The following is a 25,579-nucleotide window of genomic DNA, read 5'->3' as shown; positions in this document are numbered from 1 at the left end:
AAGATACCGGAGTTAGCTGTCAACAAGAGGAGCAGTTCTTGCGTGATGCAGAGAAAACAGCTTGGGCCCCTGCATTCAGAGAACTGTCAGCGTGGCACCGAGCCTCACCTGTGTAACTCCGTTTCTCAGGGCCGTCTGCAGTGTTTTGTCCTGAGGTGGACTGTTTGAAAGTAGCTTGAGTTGTTATTCAGAACAGATACACCTTTATGTTTCGAAACATTAATAATTTTCAGAGAGCAGAACTATGGCTTATCTACTTAAAAGGTGTTTTGGATTAAAGAACACCTGAAGTGCCTACTGGCAGTTTCAACGGTATTTAGGTTGTGCAGTTTCTATCTCCTGTATGTATTTAATTTGCAGTATAAAAAAGAAGCCCATTATTTCATTTTTAGCTGCTACATTCAGATACAGCTGCTGCATAGAGGACCATATGCAAACATTACAGTTACAGAGTTATTAGTGTGCCAGAAGTACCAAAGGCATGTGGCATACAGCCTGTGTTTTGGCTACATTTGTCTTCCAAGTTACAAAAGCCAAAAACAGACATCATCTGATAGTTAGTGCTTAGAGCAGCACTGGAAAAAACTTGCATGAACTCATGCAACTATTCACCATGTATTCCCCATTTACATTTTAGAAGAACGTAAGACTTAAATTAGATTACCTGAGTCAGAAGACGTAGTGATTATCTTACGTTAGAGAGCTTTGCATTTGACTCAGTCCAGTGATACGAAATGCATTCAGCTCTACTTGTTAATGAAACAGAGTGACTTACTGGCATCATTCCCAATAAAGGTTGTTAGTGAATGTTTTGAAATGTACAACTCAATTTTATTTTATAGCATGCTTCCCAAATACAGCATAGCTCTAACTTTGTACTGTTTGAAGACGACATTTATTGATAATTAAAATGCTGAAAACAATTCTTTCGAGACAGATGAAAGCTTACTCTCATTCTGTGTTCTTGGTACTGAAGATAGAACATTTTTCTCTTTGAAATACCGCCTCTCTTTTTTACTATACAGAATTGTTCACTGTACATCAACAGGTTTGCTTACCAAAGCCTATGCCAAAACCAGTTCAGCAGAAGCAAAAAAAGATGGAAGGCGAAGAACGCATCTATCAAAACAAAGCCTGTACTGGGGTAACAGGCAAATACCTCCAAGATGAAGAAAAGCCCAGTAAATTAAACAGGATGCTTCACCAAACAGAGCCTCAGCAGGTGGGAGTTGGGCACTACGGTAAGGCATGGTATCTCCTGGGAGGGAGTTCGTCTGCTCTGTTAGCTCAGTGTCCACCTTTTGGGGTGGGCAAGGAAGAAAAGTGCTTGAAAACAGCCAGGAGCTATGTCCTAAACTCCAGAAGTTGGCATATGCCTATCAGCTTGTATTTATTTTCCAAACGTAAAACTTGGTATTTCTTGTAAGCCCAGGGAGTAAGTGCAAACAGGGCACTATCCTTACCTGTCTCAAACCTGGCAGGTCCAAGTATTGGAACGGTACCTGTGATAATTTTGAATGTTACTGAATTCTTTTCAGCTTACAGAAGTACTGTCTGTACATCAACAGGTTCACTTACCGAAGCCTTCACCGAAACCAGGGCAACAGAAGCAAAACAAGGTGAAAGAGGAAGGCTACAACTGCCTAAGCAGGCCCCATGCTCGGGTAACACGCCGGCAATTCCAGGCTGAAGAGAAGCCAACTAAATTTTACACTATGATTCAGGAGCCTGACTACCCACAAAAGGTGAGGCTTTTGGTGTTACTTCAGAAGAGTCATGGCACCTTGCGAAAGAAAGATCAGCTTTTCTAAGAATGAGAGTTTAAAAAAACCCCGCACCATCACAAACACTAAAAGTTTGTGTGTAGTTGCTTGGTCATACTGTTAGCAAACTACCACTCCAGTTTCTTCTATAGTTTGGTAGTAAAGCAGTGCACCAGCCTGCAGATAAAACCGTTGGGAAATGACAGTCTCCCTTTGTGGGCCCTGTTGTTTTCTTGGGAGAAACTTGCTTTGGTAGTTTCTTTTTCTATGTAGTGGAAAACTTCATAGCACTCAAGTTCTGAAATTCTGACTTTTTAACCTGAGGATTTTAGTTGTTAACTAGCTCACCTCAAATATTATTGGTAATTACTGCACAAAAGAGTTGAATGAATGTATTCAGTCTTACTCTTCAACTGTACATGAAAAAATTGATGAAAAAATCATCAAGGTTTTAGTAAAAATAACGCAGAATAAAGTGCATCTTAGTAACCACACTGTGCTCCTTTTCTATGGAGTTTACGTATATTTTAACAAAGAGATTCTACCCTGCTTGTTTCTTTCATCTAGAAAAATAACTTGTTAAATGAGGACAATTTCTAATAAGCACAAAAATACAACTTTAAAGATAGCTTTATTATTAATCCAAAATTCTTTGCTTCAAGCAGTCTGCTGATCACTGCCTGGAGACTCCGGTACAAGCTAGGAGAGTGAAGCAGAAAAAGCACAGCTGTACCTGAGAGCATCAGGCAGTAAAGTGGTGAGCAGAACAATTTTTGGAGATGTTTTGGCTGATAGCAAGGTAGACAGATTCTGAAAAGTCTCTGGAGTCCTGACACAACAGTGACTCCAAGTAACAGATATGGTTTTTTTAATATGAAGATATTCCAGTGCTGCTTCCTAGTCCTCAAATGTAAAATTTAAAGAGTAGTAGCAAAAAAAGGTAGCAAATCTCTCCCCCAAATCTCCTCCTTCCTGTGTATTTTGTACAAAAGCTACCGTAGTCCTAAGAAAGAAGTAGGCAGGGAAAGAGAGCCACATTTAGGCTTCCAACATGGCATGGAAAAAGGAAAGAGCTGGTGTAACTTCCCGCTTACTTGAACAGCGAGTGCACAGTATGGATTGTAGATCTTGACAGTGAAGAGTAACTAGGGGATTTGTGTTTCCCTCCTTTTTGTGGGATGAAGGCAAAGTAAATTTTTACAGACGTGGGACTAATCACTGGTCTAGTATTTAGATATATTTGTGTTGTGATTTAGTCTTTCTAAAGGAAAAGCTGCTGTTCCAATATGGTTACTAGCGCTGCAACTATGTAGAGTAGTTCTGTGGTACTCACTGAATATTATGCATAATAGGGGAGAGTTAAAATGGATGTCGGATAACATTTAAGATATTCACATGAGAAACTGGAGAAGGAAAAAAGGCAGGATTGTACGAGTTTCATTTTGCAGGCTTCCTCTTAATTCCTTTCACATAATTTAGGAGACTGGTAAAGGAAAGCTATACAGGAAATTTTAGAGTACTGAGGTTATGAAAATTCAGGAGGATTCTTCAGGCAGAAAGGGGGAAAAGAAACAATGGTTCATGCAGGAACAAGAGGGGCGAGAGGCTGCCAAGCATTCTCCAGAGAGCAATTCCAAACACTTCGCTTAGGCAACTGCCTGGAGTAGTTAACTGCAGGCCCCTCACTCTAACGTGGATGGGATGGCTGCCCTGTTGCTGCTAATAGACGGTGCAGTTAAAGGTCTGAATGCAGAACGTGGAAGGGAAGTTCTCTTTCTCCCTGCTTTATCTTTTGGGGAAGTACATTCAGAAAAACATCACGTAGCTGGGACAATGAAAGAACGAGTGGGGCTGCTTCGTAAGATGCTGCCGGAGAGCAGTTACAGTTTAGGTAGAAATTAAACTGAGAAACATTTCTATGCTGAAAGGGGAACACCTGACTGAGAGGAGTAGGACAAGAAGGGCAGGACACTTGTGAGAAACAGGACAGCTGACAAACTGGGAAAAAGAGAACAAGGAAGTAACAGCTAGAAAAGAATACAGAAACAACAAAAAGCAGAGAAGAAAAAAAAGTATGAGCTGCCTTTATCTTGGACATACTATTATGTTTCTATTAGATGGGGCCCATATTTCATTAACAAAAGAGAAACAGACACTGTCACTAATTCGAAAGAGGAATAAATCAGGAAGACAGGAAATTTCTATTAGAGGAATACAATTTAGGTTATGAATTTTCACCAAGAAAACTATATTGCTAGGGTTGAAATCAAGTGGGATGTATTGCTAAAAATAACACACATTGTGAATGAGATCACGGAAAAGAAACCAAAGGGTGGAAATTTTTCCAAGGGACAGTGGAAAATATGGCCAAGTCTTAGACACGTGAGAAACGGAACCATAGCGTTTGGGAATTCCGTTCAGAGGTGGAGATCAAGAAGGTAAGCTAAGGGTGACATTGCTTCCGGAGACCTAAAAAACCCCAACCACCACCCTAGCCAACTAGAACAAACCCCGCACTACGAGCAGATTTATGCTCTCTATGATATACCAGAACTTTAGCTTCACTAGGAAATGCAAGAACTTACACAAATAAAAACGGCAAATGAAAATTCAGAGTAATGTCTAGGGTTTCCAGGCTAAAACTTTATTAGCAGGAACACTGTAAAGACTTAATATATTAACATTTTTTGGAAACAAGTTAGAGAAGAATTTCAGCTGTTGACTTCTGTAATAAATATAGAGTATGTCTCTTTAGGAGGTGTTTAATCACACCTGATGTTATCCACTTACTATCCAGTATACTTATACCTGCAAACTCCAGCGTTAAGACTTTGTAAGAAGTGTATTGCTTTCTCTAGGATAACTGAAATACCTAAATGGCATCTTTGTATTTCTGATTCACATCTCACTTATTCAATATTAAGTTCATTATAACTTTTTTTTTTTCCCCTGCAGAAAGACACCTCAAGAGAATTACCACCATTTGACCCCCAAGCAGTATTCTCGGAATCCAAAAAGAAACATGACCAACTCTTAACTACAGAGCATCCAGTATCACTGCAAGAAACTGGTCCTGCCATCACTAGTCCTTCTATATCTATTCTATTTAGGATTGCATTCACTGACGAAACGTACCCCTACAGTATAGCTATACTTGTACTTCTGCTACTAATATCACTTTCCTTGTATTTTCTTTGATGTTGCTGTTCCAGTGTCTTCAGCGTAAGTGCAGCGGTGTTCCCATCACGCAGTTTTTTCTCAGAGTTTCTTCGTTGAAGATTTCAGTGTCAGTGGCTTGGAAAAGTTTTTTTAAATAATACTGTCAATACATATCCTTTAAAGACCAGTTCACTTAAACTTTCCAAACCTGCACTCAATAGTTACGTACGCACTAAACTATTTGTACAAGGCTGTTCTGTGTTACAAATGTTGGGATTCTTTTTTTAAACTGGACCTTTGCTACAGCAACATAAAAAAGTATCATGAAATACAGTGTGGCATGATACTTAATTATTCTAATGCTAGGATGTTGATAACTGGTGTGTAGCCATCTTTATGCTGCTTCAGAAAACCTTTAGTTAAATATGGATGGATTAAATGCATGGGAATTTAAAGTTTTCCTCTCTTTATTCCAGCGTGTAAAGGGAAGATAGCCACAAATTCTGTTTTACAACCGACTTTGTTACAGCTTTGCCTTTATCTAAGCTACCACACACTACTGAGTTCAATCACTCATTTTCATTAGATTTCCTTACCTTATTACAATATGGACAGTCACCAAAGATGACATTAAAACTCTGTCTGCTAGAAGGAAGACCTTGTAGCCACTGCAACACAAATAGATTAAAATTCACATTTGTTTCATATCAGATTTAAGAACAAGCTATTACCAGGGGTTTTCCCAAACAGAGTTCATTTGATCAACAGCTGACATGTTACAACCGCAATGCGAGGCAGGTTGCCTTCCACAGGGAGCTTATTTTTTATGAATCGTGGGCTAGAAGACAAGAGGAAGCACAGTGACTGTTGGAGCACTCCTTAAAGGATTTTGCTTCATCTGAAATGGAAGTGGGCAATGCTTATTTTCTAGGATCTGTGAGTTAATGAGCAAGTTTATCCCATTAATGACTTTACCTCATACAGGCAAGCCCAGTGGAAAGGTTGTCCGCATCGGGGATCATCGCACACTTGATCTGGAGGAGCGCCATCGAGTCGATAGGCATAGCAGATTCCACAGTCCTTAGCAAAATCCTTAAAACACAACATGTTTTAGCTCACAGTACAACTGCAAGGAAGAAACGGGGCTGGCAACACAGAAAACACGTTCATCGATTTGTAAATGCTTTTGCATTTCTTGTTACTTAGAATTATGAAATATTTTTGCCTTCAATATACCCATTTATACCACCAAGAGTGAGATCAGTTGCCAGATGTACAAGACTGTGCCAGGTTATATTTTATCCTCTCCCTGAACTACGTGTAGTTTGACAAGCATTTCCATACTCTTGGGCCCCACTCTTTCTTTTGTATTAAACACAATGATTTGTCATTACATTTGGACATCAGACACAAGACCTCACAGTCAGATATTAATTTAAAACTTTCACGAGTGAAAGCAAAGCTAGTAATCCAGTGCTACAGCATCGTCAAAAATTAATTCCAAGTTTGTTTGAAATGCACCAGTATTTGGATGGCCTCTTGTCCCCTCTAAGTAGCTCTACCTAATTAGAACTTAAGTCATCAACATCCATAACAGAATGTTTGGATTTTCCACATCTCATTAGCTACTCTGGAACTTCCTCTTTCCCTTTTAATAGCGAAGCCTGTTATTAATCGCCTTACTGCTATGAAGGCCGCAGGAAAGTGTGCACCTCTAATCAAAGGTTAACAAGCTCTGACAATTGTTGCTTGAAGTTCAGAAGTCCTTATGACAATATATTAATCCAATTACCTCTCCTCTAAGTCTCTTCTTTTTGCTGGCAGTTATAAAGTGACCATTTAAATTTTACTTATTGAGAAATAACAACTGATCATTAGCAAAAAGCAACTTACACTTTTTTCTAACACAGCACGAGATGGAAAATCAATTTCTAAGAGGTCTTTCAAGTTTTGTAATAAACTGATTTCTGGATCCCTGCGGGTGGGAGAGAAGGAGAAAAAAGTCAACACTAGGAATGGCAAATACCATTTCAGTTTCAACCCTAGATTATTAAAGATGCTTACCATGAATGCATATTGTTGTTCAGCTTAATTCTCAAAGGGTTAACCACTGCAAACAATGTACATAAATAATTACATCATCTTTAGGATCCCCTTCACTCCCCCACCCAATTTACCCTCTCATTTCAGCGCTGAAGGGGAAGGCATGGGTTGGGGTTTTTTAATTATTTAAGGTAAGTCAACAGTAGTCCCCGAATTAAAAACTCTTGGTTTTTACTTTCAGGAATTCATTACGCTAATATTTAAAATATCATACTGTTGAAGACATGATTGTAATTACCTTAGAAAGTTGGTAAAAAGCTGTGGGACACAGAGTAAGAGACTTAGTTAAATAGTTCCAAACACTATTAGGGCATATGTAGTAAATTTTAAATTTTTTTTTTTTTTTTTAAAGAAAATCGTATTAAAATGTAAAGACGATTGGGTAGTCATCTGTAGGACACAGGGTTCCCTCTAAAGCGTGCTAGGAAAGCACTGGGAAAAAGTGTCACTCACAGAGCAAAACAGCATGCTATGGCTTTCAGCTGTTAAAAACCCCAGCGTCTGCTGGGTGCAACTCCTACACGCATATTCAGCTTAATTCCTGGCTCTGCTCAAGTGAAGTTTACCCCAGGAGCCTGACATAGCTTACGCTGGTGTCTGCTCACCAGAGAGCAGATTCTAGAGGAGAAACAAACGGGGTACGTCTGCTGCCTTACCGTGATCTGCACCAAGAAAATAACACTCGGGGAGCATGTTTGGATGCCGAGGATCTACCTCTATGTTCACTGAGACATTGTTCCCTACAATGAGAAAGCAAATAAGTCACGGGAAGCTTTTCGTTGCAGTCGGGTATTTGAAAATGGAAACCTTAACCTTTTTTTAAAAGCAGTTTTAAATTGGTTAATTCAGGCTGGTTTTCATTACTACAAATAATAAAAAAGTTGGTAGGTATCCAAATTAATTGTACAAAATATCAGTATATATTAAATATCTAAACGTCAATGGACTGTAATTAAAAATAGCAACTGATGAAATAAAACTGCCAGTCTTGCATTTATTTCTTATAGACCCGTCTTAACACTTATTTCTGAATAATCAAACTCAAGCTAGATGACATAATCCACTAGAAATCTTAGTGAAATTTTAAAGGTAGTAGAGTAATTGTTATTAATTCCTCCTCATCTTTTACAGTCAGAGAGATGCACAAAGACAATACTAAGCAGTAAAAGTCAGTCCTCTCCACAACATACTCCTGGACTGAGCGAACAATAGCATATTTTTGAAATCACAAATATTTTTCTTTTACAAGATACCCCATCATCCTTGCAAGGTCTGCTATTCGTGAGGGGTAAGCAGCTCAAAAACATTCTGGATCCAGGCTAAAAACCTCACAGCGAATTCTCTCCTAAATAAAAACAGGTGAAAGCCAACATTTGTTGTAATTAAGGGGTACGGTAGGCTTGCCCTCCTGGAAGAAACTGGAATGAATGAAATGAAAGTTTAGTCATAACTGAAGATTGTCTGTGACCGACAACAAAGGGCTCAAAGCCTTGTACTGCCCTCCGCTCATCGAACGCGAGGTGCTTTTTGAGGCTTTTCTTTGCTTTTCATTGCTCTGTGTCAAAGCACAGCAGAACCAAGCTAAAGCCACCCTGACTGCGCGCACAAAAAGATGCGTTGTCCGACCCATGTCATTTTAGCCGGTTGCCAAACTTTGCCTGTCCCTCCCTCCGCCCACAGTGACGGAGCAGCCTCAGCACCCCACTAGCTCCTTTCCTTCTTCACTCTGCAGGCAATCAGACTTTCCGCAGGTTTTGAGGACAACTTAGGTCTACTTTGGTCTGTTGTACGTTCCCAGCTTTCTACAACACGCTATTGATATTTTGGATTTAAGCTAAAAATCAGAACTCTTCTTTCAAATATAACATTCCCCCCTCCCCGCCCCGCGTATTTCTAACCTCTGACAGCAGCAAGTTTCTCCTTTGCAATTACAAGACTCCTTATCCTATATATATTAAGACCTTAAAATGCCAGGCATCAGCATATGAATTAAGGTACTTTTTCAGATGGTTAGCACTGTAAGCCTCTCATTTCCTCTCTTCTCTTCTGTCTTTGTCCTTTCCACCTGCCTCTTTTAACTGCCTTTTCTGCCTTTTGACTGCGCTCTAATATTCCTTTCACTCTTCCAGGACAGGATCAATGTAAAGTAATAGTCTGTTAAAAAATCTGGAATTTGTGAATGAGATAAGGGCTTCATCTAAGCTGATTTTTTACAAAGACTGATTTTTCTAGTTACCATGCCAGTCCTCAGTTTTTCCCAGTTACATGTTCATAATTTACAAATACACAGGGATTTCCTGCAGAAACTTTCATTTTATGTAACACCATAAAGTTGTAATTAACTTTCCAAACCGGTTCAGTATTCTGGGAGGTTATTTTTTTTAATACGCAAAGTAAGAGAGTGGTGTCTTGCTCGTTTCCTAACTCTAACAAGCACCACCTGATTAGATAAGCAAAGCAAAGCAGCAGCCCGAGTTTTACTTCTCAAACCCACTGAATTCCTTCAAATCTTTCCATACCTATTGCAATTCTTCTTGTGGTGGCACTCCGTGTGGGATTTTCTGGCTCAAGCACCCACGTCTTGCCATCAATTTCATCCATGGCATCCCAGAATTCTTTCAGCGATTCTAACGCCGCCAGGAACTGATTATAAAGGTCTATTAAGGAGTTCTAAGAAAAGAAGAAATTGAAACAAATTTCCTATAGTTTCCACCTCCAGCCATATAGAATATTTAAAAAAACAAACTGTAGGTAATTTAAGAAGCGTTAAAATATAGTTTGTATCCAATTGTATCATGGTAGCATGAAATGTTGAACCTCACAGGTTTTTAGCTGAAACAACACGAGTTAAGAATAGCTGTATCCCGAGGACAAATAAGTACACTACTCCTGGTAGGTTGAACGTGTTGTGATATATGTACATCGTACCTGGCTTGGATAGTGTTTCATGCTCCTTTTCAGAAAACTTTTCTGAAAACTGGTAACGACTATCAATTTGCAGTGTAACTTGTAACAAACTCCTGTAACATTGAAGTAAAAACCATCATTATCTACTACGAAACTTCCAACATTCTGATAATTTCTCTACTTCAGCTGAGCCCCACAGCAGTGGTACCAAATATAAATACACAGAAATACCCACATATCTAAAGCGGCTTGCTTATTTTTTAAAGACTCTAAGAAATATAGCCTAACAACGTCATAATTATCTCAAAATTAAGCAGTATAAAAATGGGTACTTAACAATAGATTTCAAGCCATGTAAATACGGTAAGAGAAGGAGAAACCATCTAATCATCAGAGGATTACACTCAGGGGATTTCAATATTTGAGAGTGGATTAGATGGAATCAGAAAAATCTTTCATTATACAGGACAATATGCAGAACAGCAATGCAAAAGAAGTCTTTTGAAAATCACCGGTGAGCACAAAAGAAGTAACTATTTCTACGGGGAAAGACTTCTTCAAGTTGAGGAAACAGTCGGCAGTCACGTTGACACCTTTCCAAACACAGATGCCTCGAGGGTACAAATCATGAATTTAGGGAACCGAAAGGAGGTGAAGAATGCAGGAGGGGGAGACGAGTTCTATTCGGGGTAACACCCCACAGGGGTTTTCAGCCTGACCTCGGAGGGAACCAGGGGAGGAACTGGGAAGTGTCATGAACAGCGGGAGAACAAGGAGCCGTTTGGTGGGGAGAGATGAAGCTACGGCAGGAAAAAAGGGAAGGTGTCAAGAACCAAGTAGACTTCTTGTCAAGAACAAACTAGACAAAGGCAGCAGTGAAGGGAGATCAAGGTGGGGAGAAGGCTTTTGGAGACGGACTCTTCCCGCATAACTCGCTTTCTCAAGTTGTTTGGTAGCGGGGAACTCAAGAGTAGAAAAAGAGGAAGCACTTGGGAGCACCAAAGGAGATTTTGAAATTGTTGACACAGAACACAACTGAACAATTAAATGCACGAGTAAAAAGCAGGAAGGATAGGAGAGAACTGGCAAGACTTCTTCAACCCAGATAAAGAGACAATAAAGTACATTTTGAGAAACAAAAAAGATGTAACAAGGGCCAGATTTCAGATCTCTTTTGGCCTGGGAACAAGTTCTTGGGGTCAAAAAGAAAAAGCAAATTAAATGTTCGGTTCTTAAAGAGGTAATTTTCTATAAATAACACAAAATACATATGGAATGGTTTCCTTTAACCTTTAGTAATTATGTTCTTCCTTTCTCACCTGGACAAAAATAAGCAAATTAGATGAACATTCTCAGGTGAAGAAACAGGATTTTTATATGTAGAAAGTTTTTATATTTTATGCATACATATTTTAGAAAGAAACAGTGTAGCTTAGAAATAAAATGCTACGTTTTTTCCTGCTGTTATTAAATATTAAAGTAGGAAAGCACTTAAGCAGAAAAGTGTGAATACTGCCAATCTCAAAATGTAACGCTTATTATCTTTAAAAGCATTTTGTTACTTTTATAATACCTGAAGTGATATAATAGTGTCAGTCACTTAACCACATCTTAGAGTATAATATCTTCATCTTAAGTACTATTATTTCCAGTATTTTAATAATTTTCACACAGTCCTGAAATGTGATCTTTTGTGCTCTGATGACACTTAAATTAATAGCATAATTTTCTGGTACTTGCAACAGTTGCTTTCCATTTTGATTTTTTACATTTTTCTATATCACATACAGATAAATCCTCTAATAATCATTTTTATCTTTATCTTCTGGGAATTCAAAGGGTTTCACTAGAAAAAAGAAACATCAAGGGATTATAACCCACAGATAAGTTTTAAAATCCAATTAATTTTAATACTAATTGTAATTTTTCAATGATGTTCCTTAAAAAGGTAGTTAAATCTTTTTTTTTTAAGGCACTGTTCATTTGATCTGATTTGCGTGCTTCATTGATGTTGCCAGCTGTCTCCTGCTATATACATAAATGCATCTATAGCTATTTAAATACATCACGTGCTTGTCATGCAAACCATGAAAACTAGAACATGCCTTTTATTTGATTAACCAACTCATTTTTGGTCATTGCCCAGCACTTTTAGAAAAGACTGCTATCATGCTTTTTTTTTTTTTGCCTACACTACACCAAGAGAGTCATTGATAATGTCAAACAGCACAAACTCTTTGTTTCTTGGTCACCTTTGTACAAATGCATCAGAATTTGTATGAAATATCTCAAATGTTCTTTGGAAAAGACGACATTCATAATTCAGGATATCACCACTGGCTCCCCTGCCTGTACAAACCACTATAGCAAAACCAAAGTGGTTACTCCAGCCTCTGTATCTGTTAGGTTTCCACACTCATCGGGCAAAACATCCATTATAAAAACTAAGAACATTGTGGCAGTTTAATCTTTCACAACTTAAAACAAAATGATGATATTTTTAATGTGTATATAATTAATTACTGTTTATATAATTCATATAAACCTTGCATTTTATTTCTAACTACTGAGGATACTGACATCAGCTGCCCATACGAGTAGCAATGACTAGCTAGCAGAGGTAAGGAAAGACTAGTGCTAGAATACTCACAAAACCTTAATGCAGTTTTTTGTGCAAGGTTTTTTTTCTAACTTGATCGCATACTACATCCCCCTGCCATGGGACCGCTGGCATCTACAGCACTGGCTGGGAGTGATCCCTCTGCAGCTGTGCTCCCCGATCCCCAGGCTGACCGGGCATTACGAAAGTCAGTGCGGAAGGCACTCACTAGCGAGGGCACGGTCCAAGCTGAAACACTGCGCGTGCTTCTGACCAGACCTTCTCAAGTAAACCAACCATAGCTGGGACAAAGGAGTATCTAAGACGAGGAGTGGAGAGTCCACCATTAGACAAGGTCAAAAAAGTTTTACTGGTTTAGACTAGCAAAACAGCATAAGAGGAGATGTGATTATTAACTACTATTCTCTTCACTATGGTAGCTGTACAAGATACCTAGAGCTAGGGCTGGTCAAAGGACCCATCAAATGTGAATGCATACAAAATCAGCAGCTGGAGCCAGCTTCCTCTCCATGACAGCACCGAGGTCCTGAGAAAGCCTTACAGTCCCAGGACACCTCATTACTTTCAAGTGGGAGCTTGGTAAGTTTTTGACAGAGATATGCTGCATGATTTAATGATCCTGTTCCCTTCTATAAGGACCACCACAGCAACTGAGCAGCCCAAAACTATTATTGACTTTATCATCAAAACGCATTTTCAGATTAGATGGCCTCATTCTGAGTTTTCGTATGGAAAAATAAGAGACTGAGAAAATGTTAGTTTGGAATACTCAGCTTGAGACCCTTTCATCTGGCTTTAAGAGGACTTTTTATCAGCATCACCTCCCGTGACCATAGTCATAGCTCTAATCACTCAACACTTCTCCAGATTTTTCAAATTTCAAGTTGTGAGTGCAGAAAACAAAGAATACAATTAGTGATGACTTGTGGAAAGGCACTGTAAGTGACTCTCGGCACAGACAGTTTTCTCTCAACAAAGCGTATCTTCAGCCTCAAAGTCCTAGTTATTCAAGGCTCTGTGAGGCAAAAATCTGATACATACTGATACAAGCTATACCCAGTCCTTTGGACTGAAGAGCAATTTAATGCGAGTTTGAAGGGTCGCAATTCTCTGATCTTAACTTCTGAAAACAGGTGTTTGTAGAGACTGGGTTAAATTGCTTATTTTACAGGAACACAGACGTGAACATATCAACTTTGACAATTCCCCAGCAGTTTTAGAAAACTTTGACCCAAATGTTACCCTTGTCCTCCATTCATTTCAACCACTGGTAGGAGACGAAGCACTGACTTTGGTCAGTGAAAATCAGATATTCTGGACCTGTCTCTTTCTGAGAGAACCTTCTCTTCTACCAGGAAAAGTCTGGTGTAGTTTTGCAACACTGTTGTTTCCATTTCTATCCTCTGCACTCTCATCTCCATCTCGTCACTGGTAGCTCCTCATGCCAATTCTTTCCTTCTTTTTTTACTTTATTCCAATTCAAACGCTTTCCCCAGTTTACCCCTACAGCCCATACGCTGTTTCCTTCAATTAAAGGAATAAGAAGGAATGGCAAAAAAGTCACTCTACTCTTGGTTCTTATTTCTACAGCCATGGAGGCTGGGAAGAATAAAGATGAAGTCTTGAGTCTGCACCTGCCATAAAATCCATGAAGCCTTTCAGTAACTTTTCAGAAGTGCTGGAATAGCCTATATGGCTATTCTGCCAGATTTCAAACACCTGCTCCAAATCCTGGATGAACTAAACATTAATCAAATGGTAGTAAGAATGTTCTGATTAAGGTAAATAAAGCACAATTTATTAAAATTTATTTTCTAAAAAAGATTAAAATGTGATCTTTAGTCTGAGATTTTTTTGCTAAAATTCTTCCTAACACAAAATTTGCTTATCCAAAATTAAAACAACTGCAAAGGCTCCTAATGGCAAAGGTAAAGTAGCCTAACCTATAGGGGCTGTTACTTGTTTGCCCTTTATGAATTCATAGCTAAAATACAGTTTAATACAGTGAAGAGCTGTTGGCTGGAAAAGGGATCACCTCAATAATTTATGATTCTTTAGATTTGTTTGGAAACAGCTTATTTCTCACGAACAGTAGTTTAACAATTTCCCCCCTCCTTAGCACAAATCAATCTGAGACCCAACACTCTGAAATCTTTATAAAGTGTCTTGTCAACCATCTCCATTTTTTGTGTTTATAGATGCATATAAAGCTGGAGTCTGTGAAGCTTCTTTACTAAGAAAAAGCACAATTATGATGTGCTTTTTACTGTGTTTTCATCAAAATAACTGAAGAATAATCTCAGCCATACCACTAGACCTTCTGAATCTTGTATTACTGCTTCATTGTTGGCTGGCTGCATGACCTCATTAGTCATTAATTTCCACTCTCATGACCTTCATGTAGCCAACCAGGTGGGCAGTGGTCAGTATAGAAACAATACCCTGATGTGAGGGCAGCAGAATATAGATGCACTGAAACTGCAGAACCCTGCTTACAGTGGATGCTAAAATGCGGAGACAGCACATTTATCTGGTTATTTAGAAAAAGAATATAACTGAAATAAGTAGATGTTCTTGCACTTGTCATTGAGAAGCACTCTGCATTTATTTGGCACTTATAACACTAGCAGCAGCAGCAGCATTGCCCTTGGTGCTGATTTCTTACTACTCTAAAATGTCTCCTCTGAGCCAGAATACACTGGCTGTTGCTGATCATGCTGTGAGACACCTGCACTGGCTACTAGGCTTGTCATGACGCACAAAACCCTACCATCTTCAGCTTGACATTGTGCAAGTTATAATTATTCATCCAAATGAATATGTCAGAGCAGCAGCAGCAGACCTCTCATCAGAGCAAAAGAAAAATACATCAAAACATTATCAACCCAGCAGGAAGACAGGGACCATAAGGAAAATTACCCATTTTTAATATGGATGCCATAAAGCCATGTCTATTATTATACAGAGGGAAAAAAAAAAAAAAAAAGAAAAAAAAAAGAAAAAACCCCAACCACCCAACAACCCCTCAAGTTTAAAGTCCATGAGCACTGAAAAGAACCTGAAATAGGCAACAGCACACACAGGGGGGTGGAAAAAAAAAAAATCAATTACCTGAAATCTATTTATATTTTCTTTCATAGGAGTTTATATTCTAATAGTGCAAGTGCATAATTTTAGTTAAGCCTTGTCAGTTTTTATGTTAAAGATGACCAACAAATACTAAAATTTAAGACCTATCAGTAGTAAAACTTCATGTTATTTGACTAGAAAATAGGTATAGCATGTTCTTTTTCCCTTTTAGGAACCAGAATTTTCAACCACTTGAGGACCTGCTAAATTCTGCTTCCAGTGGTGTTTCAGCATTATCTAAGCTTAACCCTTATTTTGCCACGGCGTGAAGACTGCTCACTGCAATGATTTCCATGCATTTTTAAAATGAGCACAATTTACACAATTACTACACACATTTTTTCCCCAGAAGTGTTAGGGTCATGTCACCCACACAGATAAGGTCAATTGTCAAAAAAGACTGTACAACTAAAAGCATTTCTAACAGCACAACGCACAGGTTGCTGGTATTTGGTTCAGTATTGTAGCAGGCTATCTGCAGCTAGAATTACTATCTCATGATTTCAAAACAGGGTCTTCAGTTACATACAAACAGCTATTGTTCGTGTTTTCAAAGAGTCCATAGGTAATTCTAACTGTAAAAAGATTTTCAGATCTCAAGCATTAGAATGTCATTTTTTGAACATTAGGTTGTAGTGGTTGTAGTGTCAATATTAATATATTCGCTCCCATCTATAACTTGTCAAAGAAGGCTGCTTCATATCATGTTTTTCTAGAACATTTTATTAAAACATAAGTCCAGCTAGTAGCTTTAAAATTACTGACAGTAAACACAGAGAAGCAATGACTGTCAAGGATATTTGAAGTGCTGTTAATTTGAGGCAACATAAATTGCAAGGCTGTAAAATTAATAAAATACTATTAAAAGTATATATAAAGTTTGAGGTTAGAAACAGTACTTGAAATCCTGCCTGTAGTATATGGAATCCAGTATAATTTAAGGGAAAAACAATATCTGTTTAAATTGTTCCAAACCACAACAGAGAATCAAAAGCTAAAATTACATGTGAAGCTAAATATATTTTTCATTTGCAATGATCCATTCTTGCAGTTATTTCCTCAAGCTCTCATATTAGAGGATCTGAGGTGACACACAGAACCTTGAGCTTTGCAGTCAAAATTATATGCCCGTCTTGAAATCATTCTGATGCAACCTTTCAGCCATGTTCCCTATGTAAATTTAGTACCATAAAGACAGGTTTTATTGATGGGTAGAAATCCTCGCGAGAGTTAGAATTATGAAATGCAATCATTTATGTAAAATCTATTTTCCTGAATTAAATGAAATTAAACATCAACTATTTTCTAGAGCTAATTCAAATTAACTTAGATGTAAGTGGTCACATTTAAATCCATTTAATCAAGTACACATGCTCTATTAAGGAAAAAAGATACATGAAATAACGCAAGAGAGACTAAAAAAAAGACAGTGGCTCTTGGTTCTTTACATTAACAATATCAGTTAAACTATGAAATCAGAATTCTATTAACTACTTTCCTGTTGTTCTTTTGATTGTAACTGAAAAAGTTTTATTATGTTATGAAAACTGTAGGATAACAAACTGGGGGACTGCCTTTTTTTAATGTCTGTCAACTTTAGAGGGTGCTTCTTTTCTAGAAGCAATCGTTTCTCATGCATATATTTTCCCAATATCATTCCTAAAAGTATTTCAGCCATATGAACAGCTTAAGAAAAGAACAGCCAGTATAAGTGCAAAGCATACAACATGCAAGGTATAGCTATATGACGAGGAAAATATTTAAAGCACTATCATAAGGAATACGGAGTTCAGTATTATTACATTTACATAAGCATGTAAGTAAAATGCACACAGGGAAAAAAGCTGGAGTTAAAAAATAAAGTCCAACCCCTCATTACCATCTATATATTGCATATGTGTCTCAGTTATTAAAAAAACATGCACAGTACAGCAGTTTACCTGTGGCATCCAAGAAATAGCAAACTGAACAGGAAAATCCACAAGGCAATCCGGTGGTTCTGTTGGGTACTAAGGGAGGGAAAGAAAATACAGTTTTTCTTTTCTTTCTTTTTTTTTTTTTAAGTGATTTAAAATCAGACTGATACTCAGCTGCCAAATTTGATAATGAAATATGAGCACTTCAAGCATCTTGAGAACTTGGCTCTTAGAGGAAACAGTATGTAAAGCATTTTCAGAAATAGTTATGAATGTTAATTAGCATTTAAAGAAGAAATCTACATGTAAACAGTTTTTACATATCAGTTTTTAGTAAAGGCAGGAGAATCAGAGTTTTCTGTGTTCAGGAAGACACATTAAAAAAGAACTTAAGACAAAAATCATCAGATATTTAAAAAAAAAAATTCTCCTCAATTACCTGTACCGGATAGGAAAGTTCAAAAAAAAAAAAAAAACCAAAAAAACCCCACAACCCTTTCACGAGTCAAGAACTAATTTTCATTTAAACTAGAATATTTGCTCTGATTGGCAATATTTTTTGTTTTGAAACTGAAAGTAATCAAAGTACATAACTATTTAGGAAAGAGATGAATGAACATACACCCAAGATTAAAACAACTCCCTACCCCAAAATAAAAGGTATCAATGAGGAAAAGAAAAAAATAGCTGTATTAAGAAAACTGAAGCTTTAAGAGGTTTGATAACTCCAAAAATAACCACTATGCAATTAATTACACTAGTAAATCTGTTGCTGTTCAGCATCCAATGTGAAATCTGTGGAAAAAAAAAGTTATTTTCTGAAAAATAAAGTCGCAAAGGAAAGAAACATCTAATAACAAATAAACTGTGTACTTTCTAAGAGCACCTATCCAAAATTTTCTTCACCTGAGAAGTTGCCTCCTTTAGTCCTATGCAACCTTTCAAATTTTACCAATGACGTACACAGCAGTTTTATAGAAATTGTATTAGTATTGCATCAACTGCCAACACAAGAAAATGTTACAGAGAATCTTATTTGGGGAGACCTATGAAAAAAAGTCCCAGCTTCCTCACAGAATTAGAGTTAAGACAAAGGGGCGAAGTTTAGCTGTGCTGCTTCCCATAACCATTCTCCATCCAAAACAAATCTCTAGACATAGACACTGTCCTCATTTATCAGACATCTGGCAATCAAGTTATCACAAATTTTTAAATGTGTCTTTATTTGATGTAAAATGTAATTCTATAGTAATTAGCTTCCAATTGTTCTCTATGGCAAGAGCAAAAAAGAGACATAGCTTCCTAGAGTATGCATTCTTCATTGCTTTGGTTCTAATAATAATCTAGTGGATTTATGGATTTCACAGAAATTTGTTTCAACTTGCTTTTTAATTTGCCTTCATTTGTGGTTTCTGTTAGGTATCCACTTCCTGAAGACAACTCCTACAACTTGAATATCTTGTGCTTTACCATTTTATCAAACTGGTGGCAGACAAGTTAAATAACAGTGACAGAGCAAGAGAAGCGAAACAACTAATTTGGACAGGAGGCGGTTACAATTTAGAAAGGCATATCCACAAAAGCTCTTACAGTTTCTTTTATCGTAGTGTTACTGTTCTTGTATTGTAGGCATTGTAGTGTTAGTGTTTCTGTATTGGAGGTATTATTTTTCATGAAATACTTCAATGCTTGCATAGAAATAAACTTGTTTTCGATGTATAAAAGTATGCCTAGAACAAACTAAGTCAGAACAATTTTTTCCGTAGGATTGGTTTTAGGACTACCTCATTTCAATCCCAGCCGCGCTAGCCAATTATGTGTTCGCTTTCTTGGTAAGTAAATTCATTTTATGCAGTCTTTTGTAGGGTGCCTTTGAACAAGTGCTTGCAAACAGATTCTACTTTATATTACTTTAAAAAACCTACAGCACTTTTCCCCTGCATTTTTAGTCAAATTTTCTTTAAGAGCACAGTATTGTACTGTGCACCAGATAATTGCCAAGAACCATGCAACAATGATTCTGTACATATGTACATAATGTTTTTAGACCTTGCAGAGCAAAATGCTATATAAAATAAGGCGAGTGATTCCCCAGGAGATAGTATTTTAAAATACTGTACCAGCGCATGTCAATGACATCATATGTTATTACCATTACATTCAAATGTATATGTCAGAAATCATCCTAGTACTCTTTAGAACAATTTAAGCATTTATTAAACAAAATATTTATACTGTATTTTTGAGCATGCAGCTAACTTTATCTAGAAAAAGTATTTTCATAACCCTTGCCAAATCATTCAGATAATTACCAAAGCACCTTGATTACCACGTGGCATGCAAATTCTTGCAGTGGCCTATTTGAATTCTTGGGCTCTGAAATGGCAAGCACCCAACCCACTTCTCATGCAATACAAAATGAAATCTGATAAATAAACCTCAACACGTTTTGTTTTATACTTGCAAAGATTCATACTTTGTTTTCAAAACTTCTCTAGTCATTTATTTAACTTGTGAATGGATAAAGATTTCTGGACCAGGCATTTTCAACCAAATAAATCGGAAAACTATTTCACAAAATGTGATCTGAGCATTAAACAATATATCCTCTTCTGAGGCTTAAGCCCAATCATTTACAAAAGTCAAACTTGTGTAGCACATGATTTGGCTAACATACCTAACTATATGACATGACCATTCTCAATTCTTCCAGGTTTAAAGTTGATCGCCCCAAGTTTCCCAGACACTTCACAAATGTGGTTTATAGAGAGAAAGTGTTTTGAAGGACAGTTCCTAACACAAAGCACATTAAGACAAGGATAACGGGTGGAAACATTTGACAACGCATTAAAGTCCTCAAAACACATCCAAACCCTTAAGAATGACAGCAAAGGAATATTTAAGGGATTATCTCAGTACACATGATAACCTTATGAAAAATAATTTCCTAAATCACTTATTGAAGAGTTTCTTCCTGAAAACATTGTTGGCGGGCTTATAAACTCATTTCACTGTATGGCATCCATGAGGACAAGGCTGAGCAAACCCATCTGCCAGAATACAGACAAGAGCCAGCAATATATGCTGGGGAGGAGAGGTTTAGCTCGCATACTAACCTTAATCAAAGAAACAGCATAACAAAAATAAGCATACTTTTATTAAAGCAGGTTATCAAAAGAAATCCTTTCAAAACATACTTCAGCAAAGTCTTTCCAAATGTATTAGATATATATATGAAGGAAAATCAAATCCTCATGTCACCAAAACCACGTTTCACATATAAATTTTCTCTTGTGGCAAGTTTAAATGTCAGACACGGTTTAAAAAGGACAAGCAATTGATCCTTCATCATAACAATCACTCAAAAAACAAAAAAAACCCCAAACAAACAAACAAAAAGATTGATGATTACTTGTTACAACAGACAAGTTGGATAATCTAGTCTCTTTATTACACTATATCCTTAGTTGTTGGACTTTCTTCTGCTATTAGGAGTCTCAACTTCAGATATTTTATTACTATAAAGAAAATACACCAATTTTTACAAGAACAGCAACGGTAATCTCTATTCCCCTTACAGTACAGTGGTAAGTTAAGGCTAAACAGAACCAGCCAATGCATAAGTGGAATAGTGTTTGACCATGGCAGCTGCTTGGTAAAAATAGGTATTGCACTGTATTTTTTTCCGCGCGTTTATAGCTCTAAATAGTTAAAATACTTTACTTCAGTTGCCATAAAATCAAGAAAAAACTTAGGGGCAACAGGCTGCACTTAATTTCTTGTGTCATACTAAGTATGCGATAGCAGGTCCCTTATAAACAATGATAATACAGTCTGGTTACTCTCTTCGCAAGTTAAATAGACCATAATTGTACTTCCTGATATATTTTTTTCATCAATGTATTTAATAACGGTCTGACTAGCAAATTAATTATGCATTCATTACTCTGTGCATGTAGGATAGTTTTACTCTTTTATTTTTAAATCCACTCTAGCAACCTCAATTCTCAAACAGTACTTTTTCGACAGGCTCCTTTTTCCTCACTAAGGTAAAATTAGCATGTCTTCTGTAAAACTAAAAATCTCCTGGTGTTTAAAGGATGTCTGTGAAGGTGAAATTTAATCTTACAATACCGTGCCCATTCCTCATCCCTTCAAGATTGTTACTCCAGATGATGGACCAAAGATAGTCCCAAACAACGTTTAGACCTTTTGGATCCACTTTTTCCCCTAGACTGATTTTCTGAAGACAACAGCTATTACTGTACAATTGTCACCATACAGCCTGGATAGTCATAGTTTCTGATAAGAGATTTATGCCTTGAAATGCGAAATTCTAAGAAGAAACATTGCAATTTGAGTTCAGTTCTGAGTAGCAGGAAGAATTAAAGTTTTTCTGCCTCCGCGCACGCCATGGGTTTGCTTTGCAAACACTGTCAAAATCAGCCAATTATTTAGACTAAAAATAAATAATTTTTTTAACATAAGGAACTCACTTCTGTAGTCAGTTTTTCATAAATCTTTGTATCTATAGCTTTAACAGTAAGACTTGCTAAAGAAGCAACCCAACATCCTCTAATTCTTGTTATACGCAATAGTCTCTGGATGGAGTGATAATGAATGAAAGTCTCCCAGGTGGCTTTGTCTGATTCCAGTAAAATAATTGCAATATCATAAAGTGTTTCTCATGTGATGCACAGTTTCATATGAAAAGATTCTTACAGATAACCATAATGCAATATTAATTTTAAACGTAAAGTCTGAAAACTCTACATAAAAAAATTTCTCAAAACGCCCCCCCCCCATTATCTTGCAGAACAGACTTACAAACAAACCAACTCTCTAAAATCCTTATGAATTAAGAAAAATCCATTTATTTCAAGGAAGCCTTAAAATATTTTCTCCCACTTAAATTCACCTTTGCCTTTAACTTCAGAGTGATGAGATGCTGTCGACCAGAAGAGTCTTCAGCTTTTAGCTTGATTGTGGTAAGACCAGTATCCACATATGCGACTCTGAAAGAGAAAAGAAAACTAACAGCTTTGTAAGAAGTACAGTTTGAAATGTCTGCAATACTCTTATTAGTCTGTTACAAATATTAATCAGAGGAAGCCCTATATGCCAACATTTCTGCTGTTCTAGATTTACTGCTGTTAATACACCAGTCTACTGCTTAATGCAGTCATATATCTTTGGGTTATTTACAGTGTGTGTCAAGGCTCATGCTGTGGTCAGTGAGCACCGTGTTTCAGTTTTCCATCACTGGAACCTTTGACACACACAGCATGTTCCTGTCAGCCTCTACTTATGTACACATTAAACTTCCTGTCAAATCTTTGATCCATTTCTGCAGTTTCTTACTGTATGAGACTTTTATGCTCTTGATTTGCTTTTCTCTTCAATGAAGCTCTCTTTTATTATCAATACTATTATTGTGGAAAATTCAGTGGATATTGGTTCATATTCTGAAATTGATTTTCTGCAGAAAATAGTACCCAAACAGGTACAAAATGAGTTATTTATGATGATTTGCCTTCGTTTCATGACAGTTTTACACAGAATACGTGCACCCAAGCAAGCAGCAAGTACATACCAAATGTAAATAAGTTTTAAAACTTCTGACATAATCACAGACTCTTTGCTTAAGATGTCACTGATTTGTGCTTCCCACAACAATGAAGATGAATACAATTGTAAAATACATTGTTTTTTAGAAATATGTACTGCTGAGTAGCTTCAACAACTGCCAGAAAGGTTTAAACTTCTCCATATATTTACCAGTGAACTGGGCATGTGGACATTTTGGCATTTTTACTATGTCATTCTTGTGTAAAGATAAAAAGCAGTCCAAGATTATTGTACAGCTTATCACCTAGACTGACGGAAAGGCCTATCAGAGCTCAAAGAAAGCATCTGCTTGCTGCCCTAAATAACATTGGGTTTTTTTAAACCATTACTACTAGCACAGTCACTTGAGCCAGGATGCTGGTCAAAATGGTTCCATTTCAAGTGAAACTGGCAACAGAGCTGTAGAAGCCTGTACAAGAAAAAGTAGACATACACCAAAGGGTGTGCACATTCCTAGGAAGGATGTGAAAAGAAGAAAAGAAAATGATCTACATAAATGACATAGCCTCAATATGAGGAAACTGAAAAATACAGATGGAAAAAGCAGGAGTGGTAGTAAGTAGGGAGAGATATATTATTTCATGTTTAATGATGATTAACTTTAATGCAATATTAACTAGCCCTACAGATTCCTGGGAGTATTTTGACACTCCTTTCTCCACAACAGTTGAAAGAAATCCAAGTCTTGATAAAAGTGTAATTCAACTATAGTCAATTAAACACGATTTATTTAGAGAGAATTAGAGCATTCTTCCTCTAACTGGAAAAAAAATCATTACTCCTGCTTTGTTCCAGCTTTACCTCAAAATTATATCACAAAGTTTTATAAAGATAAGAAACTACCTATAGCACACCCCTCCATCTACTGTTGCCTGGGGTGTGGAAACCCTAAACCAGCTGCTAAGGCACAGAACGGTTACTGCAATAAAATATATAGCAGTGTCGAAAACAAAGCACAACTGGTGCCTGCACCAATGCACTGTGAGGTTAGATAGCAAAAGAGAACGGAAAAATTAAAGGGATGCTGTCAAGGCGTTTAGGATTTAAGATTATCTGTTCTGACAATCATCTTGTTTGGACCACTTCAGTCTCGAGGTGCCAGAAAGGTATGGATTATTTTAGTTTATAATCAAATATTTTTGCAGTTCCTTACTCTATAGTGGGTAGGAGGGAACAAGATTAAAAAATTATTTTTATTTCTTGGATAGCAATGGACATACATATCTTAAAATTTATTTCTGAAATCCTTAAGGGTTCAGTACTTTTACAATTAGTTTACAACCTGACAGCCTCTAAAATAAACATATATACCTGCGTGCACCTGTTTATATATTTAAAATATAAGTATATACACACCATTACATTAAAAATATAGTGACAATATGATTATGTTCAATCATATTTGTAAAGAACCTTCACATTCAGTTTTATTGACAGTGTAAATTAGGCAAACTTAAAAAAAATGTAAGCATTTGGGAAAGGTGCTAAGAGCACCAATAATGGCTACCTGTTTAATTATGTATAGAGGGATATATCACAAAATTATTTTCAAGTTCTGTCTGTTACTCAATTTTTAACGTATTTTTAGTTTTAGAATTCATATTAAGTATCTTGTAAAGCCAGTTTAAAACATGATTTTCACTGAGCCTGGAGATAACAGAAAAAAAACTGTAAAAAAATGCAGATCATCACCATTACGAAGCACCACTACCATCCAGACCAACCTGGGAATTCTTAGGACTTTTATTTAATTTTGACTTCAACAACTAGCTGCTAGTAGAAGACAACTATTCAAGGTAAGCCACACAACAGCTTTTAAATATTATTCATTACAAACCATGTACTTAGAGGCTTTCTAGTAAAATGTTCTCTTCCCTTTCAAGCTTTTTCCAAACAGGAACACCAAGGAATAAAAAACTCCTCAGACAAGGGGCATAGAGGGTTGAAGAATGCCCAGAATGAAAATTCATAACTAGCCTTCCTTCTTCTCAACAGAATGTAAAAACAGTAAACTGTCTCTGGGGAATGAAGGAGGATTCAATTTTCCATTTAGGGCAGAAAAAAGGAACTCAGTAGCTTTGTGGCTACCTGTTCTGTAACATCACTCAACCATTCTTTGGGTAAGTAGAGATGTAAGGGTCAGTTCTGTAGGACTGGAGAACGTTGGACAACACTGTAAAAGTCATATGAACTTCTTCATATGACTCTATAATCAAATAAGGAATTGTTTACATAGGTGATATTTCAGTTATATAAACCTTTATTCCTCTGTAGGCTCCATCATTTTATCACATAGAAAAAAATGGAATGACCACAAAGATGGAAAGCCTCAGTTAAATCTCTGAAGTACTGTA

General features: G+C 37.0%; 2 protein-coding genes across 6 annotated transcripts in view; one reads left to right on the top strand and one right to left on the bottom strand.

Moving 5' to 3' along the window:
• The window catches only part of VRK2 (VRK serine/threonine kinase 2), a 46,569-nt gene extending 41,608 nt beyond the window's left edge, over positions 1 to 4,961 (top strand). For 2 of the 4 annotated variants that reach the window (XM_072857518.1, XM_072857516.1), the window contains 3 exons: positions 1,049 to 1,222; positions 1,569 to 1,745; positions 4,719 to 4,961. In XM_072857518.1, the coding sequence (XP_072713619.1) occupies positions 1,049 to 1,222; positions 1,569 to 1,745; positions 4,719 to 4,961 (594 nt within the window). Of the gene's footprint in view, positions 1 to 1,048; positions 1,242 to 1,568; positions 1,746 to 2,428; positions 2,521 to 4,718 lie in introns of those variants that run through there. The other 2 variants (XM_072857517.1, XM_072857519.1) reach the window with 2 other exon arrangements.
• FANCL (FA complementation group L) overlaps positions 4,920 to 25,579 on the bottom strand; it is a 31,626-nt gene continuing 10,966 nt past the window's right edge. The window contains exons 6-14 of one of the 2 annotated variants that reach the window (XM_072857520.1): positions 22,516 to 22,630; positions 17,622 to 17,690; positions 9,545 to 9,695; positions 7,682 to 7,765; positions 6,987 to 7,032; positions 6,816 to 6,897; positions 5,898 to 6,014; positions 5,519 to 5,590; positions 4,920 to 5,057 (exon numbers count right to left, since the gene is read on the bottom strand). In XM_072857520.1, coding sequence (XP_072713621.1) covers positions 5,022 to 5,057; positions 5,519 to 5,590; positions 5,898 to 6,014; positions 6,816 to 6,897; positions 6,987 to 7,032; positions 7,682 to 7,765; positions 9,545 to 9,695; positions 17,622 to 17,690; positions 22,516 to 22,630 — 772 coding nt within the window. In that variant the 3' untranslated portion in view covers positions 4,920 to 5,021. The remainder of the gene's footprint in view (positions 5,058 to 5,518; positions 5,591 to 5,897; positions 6,015 to 6,815; positions 6,898 to 6,986; positions 7,033 to 7,681; positions 7,766 to 9,544; positions 9,696 to 17,621; positions 17,691 to 22,515; positions 22,631 to 25,579) is intronic. The other variant, XM_072857521.1, reaches the window with a different exon arrangement.

The sequence above is a fragment of the Ciconia boyciana genome, chromosome 3 (assembly GCF_034638445.1).
Source record: "Ciconia boyciana chromosome 3, ASM3463844v1, whole genome shotgun sequence".
Lineage (NCBI taxonomy): Eukaryota > Metazoa > Chordata > Aves > Ciconiiformes > Ciconiidae > Ciconia > Ciconia boyciana.
This window is presented reverse-complemented; position numbering and strand designations above follow the sequence as displayed.